The sequence below is a fragment of the Equus przewalskii genome, chromosome 12 (assembly GCF_037783145.1).
Source record: "Equus przewalskii isolate Varuska chromosome 12, EquPr2, whole genome shotgun sequence".
Taxonomy (NCBI): domain Eukaryota; kingdom Metazoa; phylum Chordata; class Mammalia; order Perissodactyla; family Equidae; genus Equus; species Equus przewalskii.
Genome location: NC_091842.1, coordinates 12,022,466 through 12,038,009, shown reverse-complemented (window position 1 = coordinate 12,038,009; position 15,544 = coordinate 12,022,466). Strand labels below are relative to the sequence as shown.

At 53.4% G+C, this 15,544-nt stretch overlaps 1 protein-coding gene across 16 annotated transcripts in view; it reads right to left on the bottom strand.

The window, feature by feature from the left end:
- Positions 1-15,544, bottom strand: part of GTF2IRD1 (GTF2I repeat domain containing 1) — a 110,289-nt gene that overhangs the window by 34,439 nt on the left and 60,306 nt on the right. For 11 of the 16 annotated variants that reach the window (XM_070567781.1, XM_070567784.1, XM_070567780.1 and 8 more), the window contains exons 15-18: positions 12,404-12,451; positions 11,513-11,578; positions 10,435-10,618; positions 66-115 (exon numbers count right to left, since the gene is read on the bottom strand). In XM_070567781.1, the coding sequence (XP_070423882.1) occupies positions 66-115; positions 10,435-10,618; positions 11,513-11,578; positions 12,404-12,451 (348 nt within the window). Of the gene's footprint in view, positions 1-65; positions 116-10,434; positions 10,619-11,512; positions 11,579-12,403; positions 12,452-12,845; positions 13,555-14,419; positions 14,525-15,544 lie in introns of those variants that run through there. The other 5 variants (XM_070567779.1, XM_070567778.1, XM_070567783.1 and 2 more) reach the window with 2 other exon arrangements.

The window sequence follows — 15,544 nt, the reverse complement described above, 5'->3', positions numbered from 1 at the left end:
AGGAGGAGGGTGCTGGCACAGGCCTGGGACCCCCCAGTGCCCGCCCGTGACCCCGAGCAGGGTACCTTGGCTGTCCGTGACGGGCTCTTTGACTCCCTCGGTGAGCAGTTCGGGCCTGGAAAATACCACCAGCAGGGCTGTCACCAAGGTCGCTCCAGACCCCCTGGTCCTGCTCACCTGCCTCTCGGGGCCTCAGTCTACAAATCCATGCAATGGGCGGCCCCCCGCCCCCCGTCCCCCCCACTCTGGACAGCCCAGGTCTGGGTCCCTGCCCCAGCTCCCAGCCCCGGGCAGCTATCCTGCTGACCCAAATGGGAGATGTGGCGGCTGCACTGGGCTCTGAGGATTCAGCCGGAGCAAGAGCAGCCCAGCCTGGTGCTGAGAGGCTGACACCCTCACCTGGGCTCCAGGACCCTGTATGTCTGCCACCGCCCAGGGCAGAGACGTGGTCCAGGGGGCTTCCCACAGAGGGGACTTGAAGTGTGGAAGCAGTCGGGGCTGACTGGGCGGCGAGGTCTCAGAGGGGCAGGCGGGGTCCAAGGCATCTGGCTGACACCAGAGTCGGGGGCCCTGGGGACCAGGCCCAGCTCTGCAGGGACGTCTGTGTCTCCACAGACTCCACAAGGCCCTTCCCAGCACAGGTCACCCGCCCTCTGCCCTTGAGGCGGGACTGTTCCCATGGTCCCGTCCATGTCCCATCGGAGGGCGAGGAGACTGAGGCAGCTGGACGCTGAGTCACATGCCCCAGGGCACATGGCCAGAGGAGGGGTTAGACCTGGGTGCCCCACCCCTCCCCACCCCCAGCCTCTCCAGCTGAGGGACCCCGCCCCCGGGCCTCTGCTTTCTCATCTGAAATGGGATAACCCTGCCCTGGCTCAAAGAGAGGGGAGGGGGCCCCCCAGATCCAAGTGTGCTAAGGCGACACAGGACGCTGGAAGTACTGAGACCCGGGAGTTGGGACCCTGTGCACCTCGACTGTCACAGGGGACTGTGGGAATGTCATTCCACTCCCTGGGCCTCAGTTTCCCCATAAGGAGAAGGGGAGAGGTGGCAATGGGGGCTCTAAATGCAGCCTGAGGCCTTTCAGCTCCTGAGATTGTGGGTAAGGGCAGGGCTGTGCCTCGTCCCTCCTCGGCCCTGGCCTTGGGAGCTCAGCTCTGTGCCAGGCGGCGGGCTGATGCCCAGAGCTCAGGCAGACCCATCCGCACACAGGAGCCCGGCCCAGCATCCCTTTCCTTCCGGAGATGTGAAGGAGGGGCTCTGCCACCTGCCCACCCCACCAAGCCTGTCAGCCTCCTCCGGCCAGCCTGACGCCACCAGTGCCCTCAGCCTGCCACAGACCCCAGACTCCCCCACCCGGACAGGCCTGCTCTAGCTGGACAAAGGCTGTGCTGAAAAGGGGCATTTAGAATCAGTGATGGGCGAGGAATTCTGTCTGGTCCACGCCCCTGGTTCCTGGGAGAGAACCTCAAATCTTTGGAGTCTCTCCAGTGACAGGAGTGTCTTTGCTATTCACAGTGGGACCCTTGATCACACCTAAATTTATGCTAATAAGATGACTCATGATTCAGGAAGCCTCCAGCGAGTGGAGCCCCCTGATAACAGCTCACCTCCTGACTCCTAGAGAGGGGAAGGGGCTGGAGATGGAGCTCAGCCAAACGGCCAATAATCCTACTCAGCGTTCCCACCTACCGAATCCCAAGACAAACTGTGGACACGAAGCTCGCTGGAGCTGCCGAGATGGGGACACACCACGTGCTGGGAGGTGCCGGGCCTTGTTTCACGGGCAGAGGGCGTGGGGGCTCTGAGTGCGGCACCCTCCCAACCCTCACCCTCTTGTGTCTCCTCATGTGTGTCCTTTATACAAAGCTGTCCTCGTAATATAGCATTTTCCTGAGTTCTGTGAGCGTTCTAGCTCATTACCGAGCCTGGAGGAGTCGTGGAAAGCCCCAAATTTGGAGCCAGTCACTCAGAAGTGCAGGTGGTCTAGGGACCCCTGAACTTGTGGCTGGCGTGTGAAGTGGGGGCAGCTTGGCTGAGGACCGTGCCCTAAACCTGTGGGGCCTACAAACTCCAGGCAGTCATCGTGAGACCCACACTGCAGCCCCGCCACCACATGCAGCTTCCCCCCACATCCGCCCTGGACCTCCGTCTCTTGTCCCTGTGAATCCACCCAGGCTTTAATTTCTCTTTTTTTAAAAATTATTTTATTGAGGTCATAATGGTTTATAACATTGTGAAATTTCAGGTGTACGTTGTTATACAATGTACATGGTGAAATTTCAGGTGTACAACGTACAGGTGTATATTGTACAGACTGCATCGCGCTCACCAGTAATGGTCTAATTTTTATCCATTACCGTATATATACATCCCTTCACCCCTTTTGCCCACCCCCCAACGCCCTTCCCCTCTGGTAACCACTAATCTGTTCTCTTGTCCGTGTGTTAGTTTATCTTCCACATATGAGTTAAACCATACGCACTTGTCTTTCTCTGTCTGGCTTATTTCGCCCAACATAATACTGTCAAGGTCCATCTGTGTTGTTATGAATGGGACAATTTTGTCTTTTTTATGGCTGAGAACTATTCCATTGTATATACCCCACATCATCTTTATCCAGTCAGCAGTCCATGGGCCCTTGGGTTGCTTCCACATCTTGGCTATTGTGGACAGTGCTGCAATGAACATAGGGCTGCATAAGTCTCTTTGGATTGTTGATTTCAAGTTCTTTGGATAAATACCCAGCAGTGTGACAGCTGGCTTGTATGGCAGTTCTATTTTTAGTTTTTTGAGAAATCTCCATACTGTTTTCCACAGTGGCTGCACGAGTTTGCATTCTCACCTTTCATTTCTAATCTTATTTCTTTGAAACCTTTCTTTTTTCTTGGTGAGTCTGGCTAAGGGTTTGTCAATTTTGTTTATCTTCTCAAAGAACCACCTCTTAGTTTCATTGAGCCTTTCCTACTGTTTTTGTTTTGGTTTCTATTTCATTTATTCCTGCTCTAATTTTTATTATTTTTCTCCTTCTGCTGACTTTGTTTGTTCTTTTTTTCTAGTTCTGGTAGGTATAGTTTAAGATTACCTATTTGAGATTTTTCTTCTTTGTTGAGGTGGGCTTGTACTGCTATGAATTTCCCTCTTAGAACCACTTTTTGCTGCATCCCCTAAGAGGTGGTATGATGTGTTTTCATTTTCACTTTTCTCCAGATATTTTCTGATTTCTTCATTGATCCAATGGTTGTTCAGTAGCATGTTGTTTAGTCTCCACATATTTGGGACTTTCCCAGCATTTTTTCTTATAGTTGACTTCTAGTTTCATAGCATTATGGTCAGAAAAGATACTTGATATGATTTCGATCTTGTTAAATTTATCAAGCTTGCCTTGTTTCCCAACATATAGTCTATCTTTGAGAATGTTCCAGGTGCACTTGAGAAGACTATGTATTCTGCTGTTTTGGGATGGAATGTTCTACTCTTATCTATTAAGTCCATCTGGTCTAGTTTTTCGTTTACTTCTACTATTTCCTTGTTGACTTTCTGGTTGGATGATCTATCCATATTTCTCCCTCTAGGTCTGTTAATAGTTGCTTTATGTACTTTGGTGCTCCTCTGTTAGGTGCATTTGTATTAATAAGTGTTATAGCTTCTTGGTGGAATGTCTCTTTTATCATTATACACTGCCCCTCTTTGTCTCTCATGGCCTTTTTTATCTTGAAGGCTATGTTGTCTGATATAAGTATGGCAACACCTGCTTTATTTTGTTTGCCATTTGCTTGGAGTATCATCTTCCATCCCTTTACTTGGAGCTTATGTTTGTCTTGAGAGCTGAGATGTGTTTCCTGGAGGCAGCATATTATTGGGTCTTGTCTTTTAATCCATCCAGCCACTCTGTGTCTTTTGATTGGAGAATTCAATCCATTTACATTTAGAGTGATTATTGATATAGGAGGGCTTAATGCTGCCATTTTATCTCTTGCTTTCTGGTTGTTCTATATTTTCTGGTTGTTCTATATTTCCCTTGTTTCTCTTCCTGTGTATTTCCTTTTTTTTTTTTTTTTAACACTTTTTAAAATTCTTCTCCCCAAAGCCCCCCAACACATAGTTGTATATTCCAGTTGTAGGTCCTCTGGTTGTGCTGTGTGGGACACTGCCTCAGCAAGGCCTGTGAGGGGTGCCATGTCCACACCCAGGAGCCAAACGGGTGAAGCCCTGGGCCGCCAAAGCAGAGTGCACAAACTTAACCACTCGGCCACGGGGCCAGGCCCTCTTCCCGTGTATTTCTGACTGCCATTTCAGTTTGGTGATTTTCTATGATGGTTTTCTCAGTTTTCTCTTCATTTATCAGTGTGTCTCTCTTCTGATTTTTATTTAGCGGTTACCATGAGGTTTGTATAAAAGATCTCATAGATGAGATAGTTCATTTCCTGATAGCCTCTTGTCTCCATTAGCCTAAGCAGGTTCCACCCCTCTCCTCTTCCCCTTTTGTTATTGTCACAACTTATTCCGCATTTCGTTGTGAGTTTGTTATTAAAATGAAGTGTTTATAGTTATTTTTGATGCTTTCTTTCCCTTTATCTTTAATGTTACAGTTAAGTGTTTGCTAATGTGTTCTGATAGACAGGTGCAGTCCTCCTTGCTCAAGGCTCTGTAAACCTTTTCCTTTTGTTTCAGGTGTGAGGGCCTTCTTGATCATTTCTTGTAGGGGGCTCTTGTGGGGATGAACTTCCTCAGCTTTTGTTTATCTGGGAAAGTTTTTATTTCTCCATCGTATCTGAAGGATAGTTTCACTGGCTTGAGTATTCTTGGCTGACACTTTGTTTTTCAGTATTTTGACCATATCATTCCACTCTCCTCACCTGTAAGGTTTCTGCTGAGAAATCTGCTGAAAGGCTGATAGGGGTTCCTTTGTAGGTTATTTTCTTCTGCCTTGCTGCCCTTAGTATTTATTCTTTGTCATACTTTTGCCAATTTTACTAATATATGCCTTGGAGAAAGTCGTTTGACGTTGATGTAATTAGGAGTTCTACTAGCTTCATTTATACGTAATTCCAGTTCCTTCCCCAGGTTTGGGAAGTTTTCAGGTATTATTTCTTTGAACAGGCTCTCTGCTCCTTTCTGCTTCTCTTCTCCCTCTGGAATGCCTATAATCATTATGTTGCATTTCCTAATTGTCTCATATTTCTCAGAGCATTTCTTCATTTTTTTAAAGTCTTAATTCTCTCTCCTCCTCCACCTGAAGCATTTCTATATTTCTGTCCGCTAAATTACTAGTTCACTCCTCCAGAATGTCAGCTCTGTTTTTCAAGGTTTCTACATTGTTTATCTCATTCATTGTGTTCTTCATCTCCAGCATTTCAGTTCGGATTTTTTGTAAAGTTTCAATCTCCTTTGTGATGAATTTCTTCTGCTCATTTTTCCCTGAGGAAAACTTGCCTGCGCTAACCTCCGTTGCCAATCCTCCTCTTCTTGTACGTGAGCTGTTGCCACAGCATGGCCACTGACAGCTGAGTGGTGTTGGTCCAGCCCAGGCCGCTGACGTGGACCATGCCAAACTTAACCACTAGGCCACCGGGGCTGGCCCTCCTCTTTAATTTTATTCCTGAGTTCGTTCAACTGCTTTTCTGAGTTTCCTTGTAACTGAAGTTTCTTTATGATAACTATTTCGAGTTCTCTGTCATTTAGTCTGTAAATTTCTGTGACTTTAGGATTGGGTTCTGTCTTCCCGTTTTCCTTCTGTTCTGCAGTGTTAATGTATTTCTTCATGGTGTTTGATGAAGCGGACCTTTGCCAGCATACAGGGGTAGTACCTGGTCACAGATTCCACCTGCCACTGCTGGGGAGGGGCAGGGGCTGTGTTTTCTGAACCCACCATTTTTGCTGGAAGTCACAACGAGAGGGCTCACCTGCCTCCTGGCTGCGCTGCTTGGCGGGTCACACGGGCAGGTGCAGGTGCTCTCGTGCGGATCTGCTGCCCTGGCTGGCTGGCAGAGCTGGTGTGCCAGGTGGGAGGGGAGAGCAGGGGTGCCTTCTTTTGCGTGCATGAGCCTGCTCTGCACTCACTGGCAGCCCACCTGGGCTGCTCGCCTTGGTGAGGGCACCCACGTGGTGGCTCAGCCACCTGAGTGTGGAGCGTTCCCACAAGCTGGGATGCAACTCCAAGTGTGAAAGTGTTCGCTTGGAGGCTGCATGTTCCCCTGCCTCCTCTCACAGTCACGTGCCTGCCGGGCTGTTGTGTGTGGACCAGTGACCCAGATCGCCCCCGCTGCTCACCTCCTTGCACTGTTTCCCAGGATCCAGGAGCCCCACCTTCAGACGTGCGGCTGTGTGGAGCTCTCAGACGTCCTACTGTGCTGTGTGGGTTGTCCTCCGTTGGTTAGTGAATATCCCTTTGGTTGTATTTCAGGGGAGAGAGACTAAGGGAATGGCTCACTGTGCCATGATGCTGACGTCACCTCTTCCCAAATCACATCTCTATAAAATTTCATAAATCCCCCAAGTAGACTTTTTAGGAGTCAACAAAAAGTACTTCTCCAAACCATTTCCCAGCTTTTGGTGTCCCCCAGCATCGTCCCTACAGCTCCTGCGGTGGCTCCTGTGGCCTGTGCAGGTCACGGCACCACCGAAGCTGCAGCAGAGCCACTGGGGCCACTAAGGGCAGGTGAGCTGGGATCCCGACCTAGGCCGGAGTGAGCAGGGATGTCCCCAAGCTTTTACATTTCTGAAAGGTTTTTTTAACTTTGGAGAATTTGTGGAAAGCAAGGGACCCTACCCCTAGAAGGATGCATGGGAGAATATGAAAAGTTCGCATACGAGTTCAAGGGTCTGGGTTAAGAATGTTTTTGGACCAAAGGTTTAGAAAGTTTAATCTGATTTCATGTGAACTCTAATTGACCAATAGTGATTGTCTGGAGAATTGTGGATGTGGAGGTCAGGCTCAGGCAGAAAGTGTCAATCAATTACCAATGTCTGCCACAGATGATGACGTCATAAATATACATATGTGTATATATTTTTATGGGCTGAATTGTGTCCTCCCACAAATTTTATATATTGAAGCTCTAACCCCAGTACCTCAGAATGTGGCTGTACTCCAAGACAGTGTCTTTAAAGAGGGGATGAAGTTAAAACCAGGATGTGAGGGTGGGCCCTAATCTGGTCTGACTGATGTTCTCATGAGAAGAGATTAGGCCATACAGAGAGTGGCACCAGGACGTGTGAGCACAGAGAAAAGACGATCTGAGGACACGGCGAGAAGGCGGCCGTCTGCCAGCCAAGGGGACAGGCCTCAAGAGAAGCTGAACCTGCCAACACCTTGACCTTGAACTTCTAACCTCCAGAACTGCGAGAAATAAATTTCTGCTGTCTGAGCCACTGGGTCTGTCATACTTTGTTACGGCAGCCTGAGCAAGGTAATAACGCACATACACGCTTTACTGAGATTGACTCCCACGCTGTCAGCTCCCTCTTTTCAAGAGCCCCAACCAGTGGTTTTCAGTCTATTCCCAAAGTTGTTTATGCAGCTGTGCGTCTATCTGATTCCAGAACATTTACCTCACTCCAAAATTGCACCCTTTGTTAAAGTAAGATTAAGAGACATGGGTTGTTTTTCACTTAATATTCTCAACAGTATTTTTTGATAATTTTTAAAATGAGGAATAACAAAATAAATATATTCAAGTGCTCCACCTCTCTCCATTATCTCTTAAAATCACCCCAACAAAGTCTTTGGTCCCCTCTCCCCCCCAGCTGTTGAGCTTGACAAAGTGAACCACTCTGTCCTTCTTCATGTGCCTTTTAGGAAGCTGGAAGTAGTGAGATTCACCTTTTAAAATTGATACATGTTTTAAAGACGTGAACTCCTGAAGGGCACCACAGGTGAATGTCAAAAGCATTTTACTAAGAAAAGAAGCCAGTCACAAAAGGCTGCCCGCCGCACGATTCCACTTAGAAGACATCCCTGAAAAGGCAAAACGATGACACAAAATCCAGCAGCGGATGTCCGGGGCGGGGCTGCAAACAGAGGGGCGCGGGGAAGTTTCTGGGGTGATGCGACTGTTTCATTTCCTGATGGTGGTGGTGGTTACGACTGTAGCAGTGTCAAATCTCAAAGAACTGTACATTTTTTAAAAGGGCCAATTCTACGGAATGTAAATTAAACTTCAATAAATGTGACAATAAAAAAAGACCCACCTTGACTACAGCACGCCAGGCCCTTGACCTCCACTGCCACCCCACGTGGCAGCACAGCGCTCCCCACCCAACACCCAGAGCAACCTGCCCAAGGTCACGGGGGGTCACAGGAGCAGCTGGGCGCAGACCCAGGACACTGCCTCCCAAGTCTGCCACGGGGCCACCGGGCCAGTGGGCCTCCCTTTCTAAATATAAAGTGACATTACAAAATGCTCCTGCGCACAGGGAGAGGCCTCTGTGGGTCAACAGTGGGAAACGTCAGTTCTCGAGGAGCCGCTGATGATCTGGCTCCACGTCTGAGCTGCCTGAGTGCTTCCTGGTCAGGGCTGGAGGAGTGGATGGGGGAGCAGCCCCCGCGTTACGTCCCTCTGAACAGGGACAGCTCCCAACGTCCCATCCTCACCCTCCTCTCCCCTGAGCATTGGGTCCCGAGTCCCGTCATCCACCCGCCGGCCGGGCCCGGAAGGCCTCACGCACCCCAAACATAACACGTGTGAGGCCCAGCTCTCGACTGTGACCTCCACCCGCATCGTCTCCGTCCTGGAAAACGGCATCTCTGTCAGCCCAGTTCTCAGCCCCCAACTCTCACAGCCCACACCCAATATATCAGCAAATTCCGCCCCCATCTTCAAAACAGTGCCTGAATCTGACAACCTTCACCACCCCGACCTTTACTGAGTCCACGCTGCCACCCTGTCCCCAGGGCAGAGTAAAGCCTCCTCGCTGGTCCCTGTCTTCTGTCCCTGCCCACATCCCCAAATCCCCCTCTGCCTCACAGCTGGAGAAATTAAAAACAAAAAAAGACCAGATTATGTCACACCCTCCTCAAACCTTCCAGTGAGTTTTCAGTAAGTTGGAAATAAAACCTAAACTCTTTAAACCAGCCCAAGACCCTATACGATCCAGCCCTGCTAACCCCAGGTCTCACCACTCACCACTCTTCCCTCGCTCGCTCTGCACCAGCCACACCGGCACCTTGCTCGTCTTCAAACATGCAAACATGTCCCTGCCTCAGGGCCTTTGCACCTGCAGTTCCCTCTGCCTGGATACCCTTCCACCAGCTATTTGCAAGGCTCGCTTTGTTAGGTCTCTGCTACAACGTCATCTCCACAGACAGCTTCCTCCCGCTCCCTCACCCTGTGTTACACCATTTATCTCTACCTGACAGTATACTGTGACTTTATTCGGTGAGATCAGCCCACTCAGTGGCACTTGCCTGGTACACAGTGGGCACTCAAGATGTATTTGTTGAAGGAAGGAACCATGTATCTGCTATCTGCATCTCCTGCAGCACCACGCTCCCTGCTTCTCCTGGTGCAAACCAGGCCCCGTGGGAGGGCTCCCTGCCCCGCACTGTCACCAGCCTACCCCTCTAGGTGAGAAGGACACCACAAGTCCCCTAACTTGCGGGCCATCTACTTCCCCCTCAGGGGGAACAAACCCTTAAGCCTCTTCTCCTTCTTGCCACTTTCAACCAAACCAAGCCGAAATCTACAAGACACTACAGTAACGCACAGAAGCAACAAACACAAACAGGTTCTCCCAGGTCCACCCCTCAACATCCTTTTTTTTTTTGGTGAGGAAAATTGTCCTCAAGCTAACATCTGAGTCAATCTTCCTCTATTTTGTACAGAGGATGCTGCCACAGCATGGCTTGATGAGCAGTGCTAGGTGAGTGCCCGAGATCTGAACCCGCGAACCCCAGGCTGCTGAAGTGGAGCGCGAGAACTTAACCGCTGTGCCACTGGGCTGGCCCTCCTTCTTTTTTTAATCAACAGCGGCGTCTCTCTCCTCCAGAGGGACTTCGTGTCCAAGCTGGGCACACAGGCTGGATATGCTGGAGCCCCACTGGGCCCTCGCGGACAAAAATGAGAGAGATGTCCAAGGAAACAGAAAGGACCCGGAATGCCACCGCCTGCCTTTCCATTCCTGGGGCAACAGTGCCCGATGCCCCCTGGCCCACACACCATACACCTGCCTGAGAATCTTCAAAAGGGCCCAGGAGAGCAAGCGGCGGGTGAATTCCCATCCAACGGGGTAGCACACTGGACACTGAGGGTGTCAGTCCGGTGCTTGTGTCTGGCCGGCCTGGGCTAGGCCCGGGCCACCTCACGCCTGCCCACTGCAGCCAAACCGCCCCCCGGCCCCCGCTGTTTAAGAACAACAAAATCTGCCCCCGGCTGAAGAAGAAGACGGAACCTGCTGCTGCTCAGGCCTGGGGGCCCCGGAACCCGGCCTTACCTCTTGATGACAAACTGGATGCTGTTGCTGGCCTCCAGGATCTTGCGCAGCTTGGCGATGCCGAAACAGTTGGGCCTGCGCAGGGAGATGCCTTCCGGCAGCCCCACCACGAACAGCTCCTCCGGGTACATCAGGAACTTGGAGTAGGGCACCTTGACGGGCTCCGAGATGCCGATGGCCTTGGCTGCAGAGACACAGCTGCTGTAGGGCCAGCCCGAGCCTCAACTCCCACCCCACGTCTGCCTGGGGGCCCTCGGGTGTCAGAGCCCCGTTGAGTTGGTTCCCAACCATCCTGAGAAGTGCGTACTGAGACCCTAGGTCTGCAGGTGAGAGACCGGAACTCAGAGGGGATGCGATCCTTGAACCGGGGGAATGTGAACCCCAAGCTCCCCCGCAGTCTGTGCCCTAATGCCTGGCAGTGCAGGAAAACCCCTGATGGCTGGGAGATCTGGTGTCTGCCCCACCCAAGTCCATTTGTCCTCCCCTCCCAGAAAGGCCCTCCAGCAAGGCCCCACTGTCGCCATCAATGACAGCCAAACGCCTGTGTGGCCAACACCACACCTCAGGAATGGGACAGATCTGAGGCCCAGGCCAGGTTTTGCCACTCACTAGGTGTGAGGCCTCGGCCAAGACACACACTTCCCCAGCCTCGTTTGTCCTCATCTGTAAGACGGGTATTAGGGCACAGGGATTCTGTGAGGTGGGAGAAGTCCTGTGAGCCCCAAGTCAATGCCTGGCGAACCACCGGGGCTCCATACAGAACAGCCTTCTCCCTGCCTCCCCATCCTCTCTCCTGGTCTCTAGCAGGAAGGTGCTCGCTAGGTAGGAGTCCTCCTGAGGAGCCCAGACGAGGGTGTCCTTGAGGGCGGAGGGGCGGTCGTTACAGTGGGGAGAAAAGCCGAGCTGAGGCAGAGGCAGAAGTGCGTGGGGCCGAGCCTTCTGACAGAGGAGGCCGGTGTGGCGTCTCAGGTGGGGTTTTCTGGCAGTGACTCAGTCTCCCCAGGTGGGGCGCCTGGAGCTGAGGGAGCGGCTGGCCCGGGAGCCCAGGACACCCACGACCCGCTAGCCCCTCGCTCACCGTAGCGCGTGTTGAACAGCAGCTCCACCTGCTTCCGCAGCGGCCGGATCGCGTCGCTGTGGCTGTCTGCAAGGCAAAAGGCAGCTGTGGGGCCGCCCGGCGGCCTCAGCACCCTGCTTCTCAGCTCATGTCCCAGATCTGCCGGCACCACGAATGACCCTGTGCTGGGGCCTGGGAATGGGGAAGGCCGGGGGCGGGTGGGTGGCAGGTAACCTATGTCCTCAGAAACGGCAGCCCCAGGTAGGGCCACAATTCCTGGGCTCAAATATCTGCTTGTGAAATCGGTTCTAGGGCATCTCCAGGCCTGAACGGAGCTTTGGAAAATTTTCTGGCCTAAAAATGACCATGGGCCTTTCCAGATGAGTGTCACTCTAGACCAGCTTAGTAAGTGACTTAACTAGTGGGTGAACATAAGCCTGCAAATTGAGTGTGCTGCCACCAGGTGGCAGTGGACTTTGCTAACCTCGTGGTCATGTCGTGTCCCTGCCTCCCCACCCAGGGCGGCTGGGTTTGTGGAAATAACACTTCTCTCTGACACCCACTCATTCTATCTCAGGGCCGGATACCCCAAGAAGAAAGAGGCTCATCCTCATCTTAACCTCCCTTCCTGTCCTATTCCCACTCTTAAGAGCTTTGTGGAGAAAAGCCAGGTGTGTATAACAAAACGAGGCTTTACAACGTCCCTTCCCAGAGAGGTGCTGTGCCCCTGCCCAGGTGCCTTAGTTCTGGAAGACGGGTCTACAAACCTCCTCCCCTTCAGGCAGCCCACAGGATCCCCACCCAACCCGGATGCTGCAGAGACGGGGTGGAGAGAACCAGACACAAAAGGGAGACAGGGGCAGGGAGGGGGAGAGACGGGGGGTGAGAGGTGGGAGGTGGACAGCGCCTCACCCTCCACGGGCCTCTCCTCGGGCCGCGGATCCTCGCCAGGGCCTTTGTCTGAAAGAGAACAGAGGGTGCCAGGAAGCCACGTCTGCCCTCCCCTGGACTCTGCGCCACAGTCAGGCCAGACAAGTGAGGAGCAGCAGGCCGGCAGCCCAGACCCGGGAGCACGGCACGGAGACCCCCAGACAGCATCACAGACCCCGATTCTGCATGGGCACCCCGCCCTCGCCTTGGCATGACGAGGGCAGGTTTGGAGGCCAGGTGTCCATCACATTCGGGACCAGGCCCGTGTCAGCCCATCCTCCTTCCACTGCGTGCTGTTCTGCTCTACACTGAGGACACAGGGGAACGAGACAAAGCCATGTCGCCCCGGTGTGACGTCAGACACGACACGTAACGCCAGATGGTGGTGACAGCATGAGGAAAACAGAGCTGGAGAAGAGGACAGAGGTGAGGCCAGCGGGGGCGTGGAGCCACCCCAGGTCAGGTGGCCCAGGGGTCCTCTGACAAGGTGGCCCCGGCCCTGGCCTGGCTCACAGCAATGGACACAACCTTATCCCCAGACACTCATCTACAGATGGTGAGGACAGGGTACAGTGACGACGGGGAGGCTAGCACTGAGGCTGGGTGGGTGTGAGATGAGGGTCCCTTGCTGGCCTGGGGCTGCCAAGGAGGGGAGGCTTCCTGCAGGACGGGAACACCTGGGTCGGATCCAAGTGTCCAGGAAACGCAGTAGGGCGAGAGGAACACAGCAGGGAGGGAGAAGCGGGGGGCGACAAACTCGAGATGACAAGTTTCAGCTGGAGGATGGAGTGTAAGTGCAGACAGCAGGAGTAGGGGGAATGTGGCGGGAGGCGGGGCCTCGTTCGACAGCAGCCCTTTATCACCAGGGCTGGGGGAAGGCACCGAGGGATGGTTAACACCTGAACCAGCGGCCAGGAGCTGTAATCTAGGAAGCTCGCAGGTGCTGCCACATGCAGGGCTGACCCCCAATGGCCCCTTCCAGCCCACGACATGCAGCTGAGCTGGTGAGCGGTGGAGCAGTGGAGCCCAGGTCCGCAGGCTCCCTGCCACTGCCTGCTGCTCTCCTGCCAGCTCGGAGAGCGCCCTTGCCGGGGAGGAGGGATGCAGGGCGCTGTTCCAGGTGGGACCGCGAGCTGGAAGGAAAGGGGCTGATCTGGGAGAGCTGTCCACGGTCCAGGCCTGCTCATCTGGGATTGCTGGACAAGCCTGAGCCTTGGGACTCAGCCTGGAAGGAGCTGGAAGGTTCTGGAGGGTTTCACCTATGCTCAGCCACTGACTTGAAAAGGTGGAGGGCCGGCCCTGAGCTTTAGGTCTAAACTTTCCTCAGAGACATGGACACGCTGTGGGCAGCAGCTGCTGGCCCACCTGCCTGCCTGCAGGCTTTATTCTGGCTGCGGAGCAGAACCCACCAGCTGCAGGCACTGTGGTCACCACTCCAGAAACAGCTGTCAACCAGTGACGAGGGGCAACTGGGCGGATCCCCAGCCCAGCTCCCTGCCCAGTCAGCTGCACTGCCTCAGGCACCGGATTGACGTGGCTCTGGTCCCTCTGCTCGGCTGCCTGCAGCGGTGCGGGCCTGACAACACTGCTGTATGGTCTCAGGCCTGGACAGGTGTTCCCGGGGCCTCCTCCCAAATGAACCGATGCAGTTGTCCCAGAGCAGCTTCCGGGGATCCCAAACTAATAAACCTCACTTTTGCCATTTCTAGACGGCGTGGAAATTAATAAACCTCAACTAAACTGGAGTCAGAAAGCGTGGCGGGTGGGGGGAGCTCTCACACCCTATCAGAGAGCGTCAATTACACCGTCCAGGAGGAGGCTGGAAGTCTGCATCTTCTACAGGAAGTAGCACTACTTTCCTATGGAAGGCAGATTTCTCTCCCACCCAGCCACAGCCCAGCCAATGGGAAACGCTGGAGCTCAGCCAATGAGAACCCGTTACTGCCCTGGATGCTTCCTTTCCCCCATGAACTTGCATTTAGAGCACCCCTTCCCTACCTCCCCTTTTTCCTCTTTCGAAGCAGCTCCCCTCCTTTGTCTTCTGGCTTTGCGAACGGTTTGCCATAGGAGGCGCATCCCAAATTGCAATCCTCTGGAGCATTCCTGAATAAACTCATTTTGGGCGTAAAATAACAGGTGAATTTGCTGTCTAAGTTGACAACGGGAGAGAGGGGCAGACAGGAAGAGACTAGTCTGGTGGGGACAGAGGAACAAGCAGGGGCACCAGGGAGGGTTTCCCTGGGCAGGGGCCTGTGACAAGGGCTCAGGCGGCTGTATCCATCCCGGTGAAGGAAGCTGCCCAGGTACCACACCTGGAGTGAGCACAGATTAAGTTCACGAGGTGGCCTGTGGGGGGCAGGAGGGAGACCTGGGCAGGGAGAATGTCCCGCTGTGAGCTGTCTGTGTGCAAAGCAGCCCCTCAGGCATGGCAACAATCCAGAGCCAGGCAGGAGATGACCAGACAGCCATGCTGACGGGGGCCCCACTCGGGCGTCTGCAGGTCCCTCTCGGGTGGGGGCTTCTGCCAGCCTTGTTGTTGGGCCCGAAAAACAGAAGGAAGCTGGGCGGGGTCCTCTGCTGTGGTGGGGGGCCTTTCAACGGCCGAGGGAGACGACCCGAGTCCTTTAGGGGCTCAAATTCCAAACATGAGGAACTCGCCTGATTCTCCACCCAGGCATGGAGGGCTGGGCCATCTACCCCCAACAACCCGTCCTCTGCCCCCCGTTTCCAACAGCAACTGAAAACCTCAACAAAGGATGAGTGACACGCACGCCAACAGGACAAACGGCACGCCAACAAATCCCATCCATGTCGCTGCAGACACACGTCCAAGGACCCGCGGCATCAGGGGAGGGGAGGGGTGGGACGGAGGAACAACTGGTATGATACAGCGACAACACACGTCACCAATGTGTGGAGAAAAGCACAAGAAGGATGGAGACGAACCAGCAGGTGCCGAGGAGGCGGTGGGGGCTCTGCCCTTATGGGTCACAGAGTTCCACATTATTTTACAACACACATGTGTAAACAGAAAAAGCACACACACACGGACACACACATACACACGTCCACAACCCTCTAATCCACAGCGGTCCTGGAAACCTCAGAATCTCCGTGATTCAT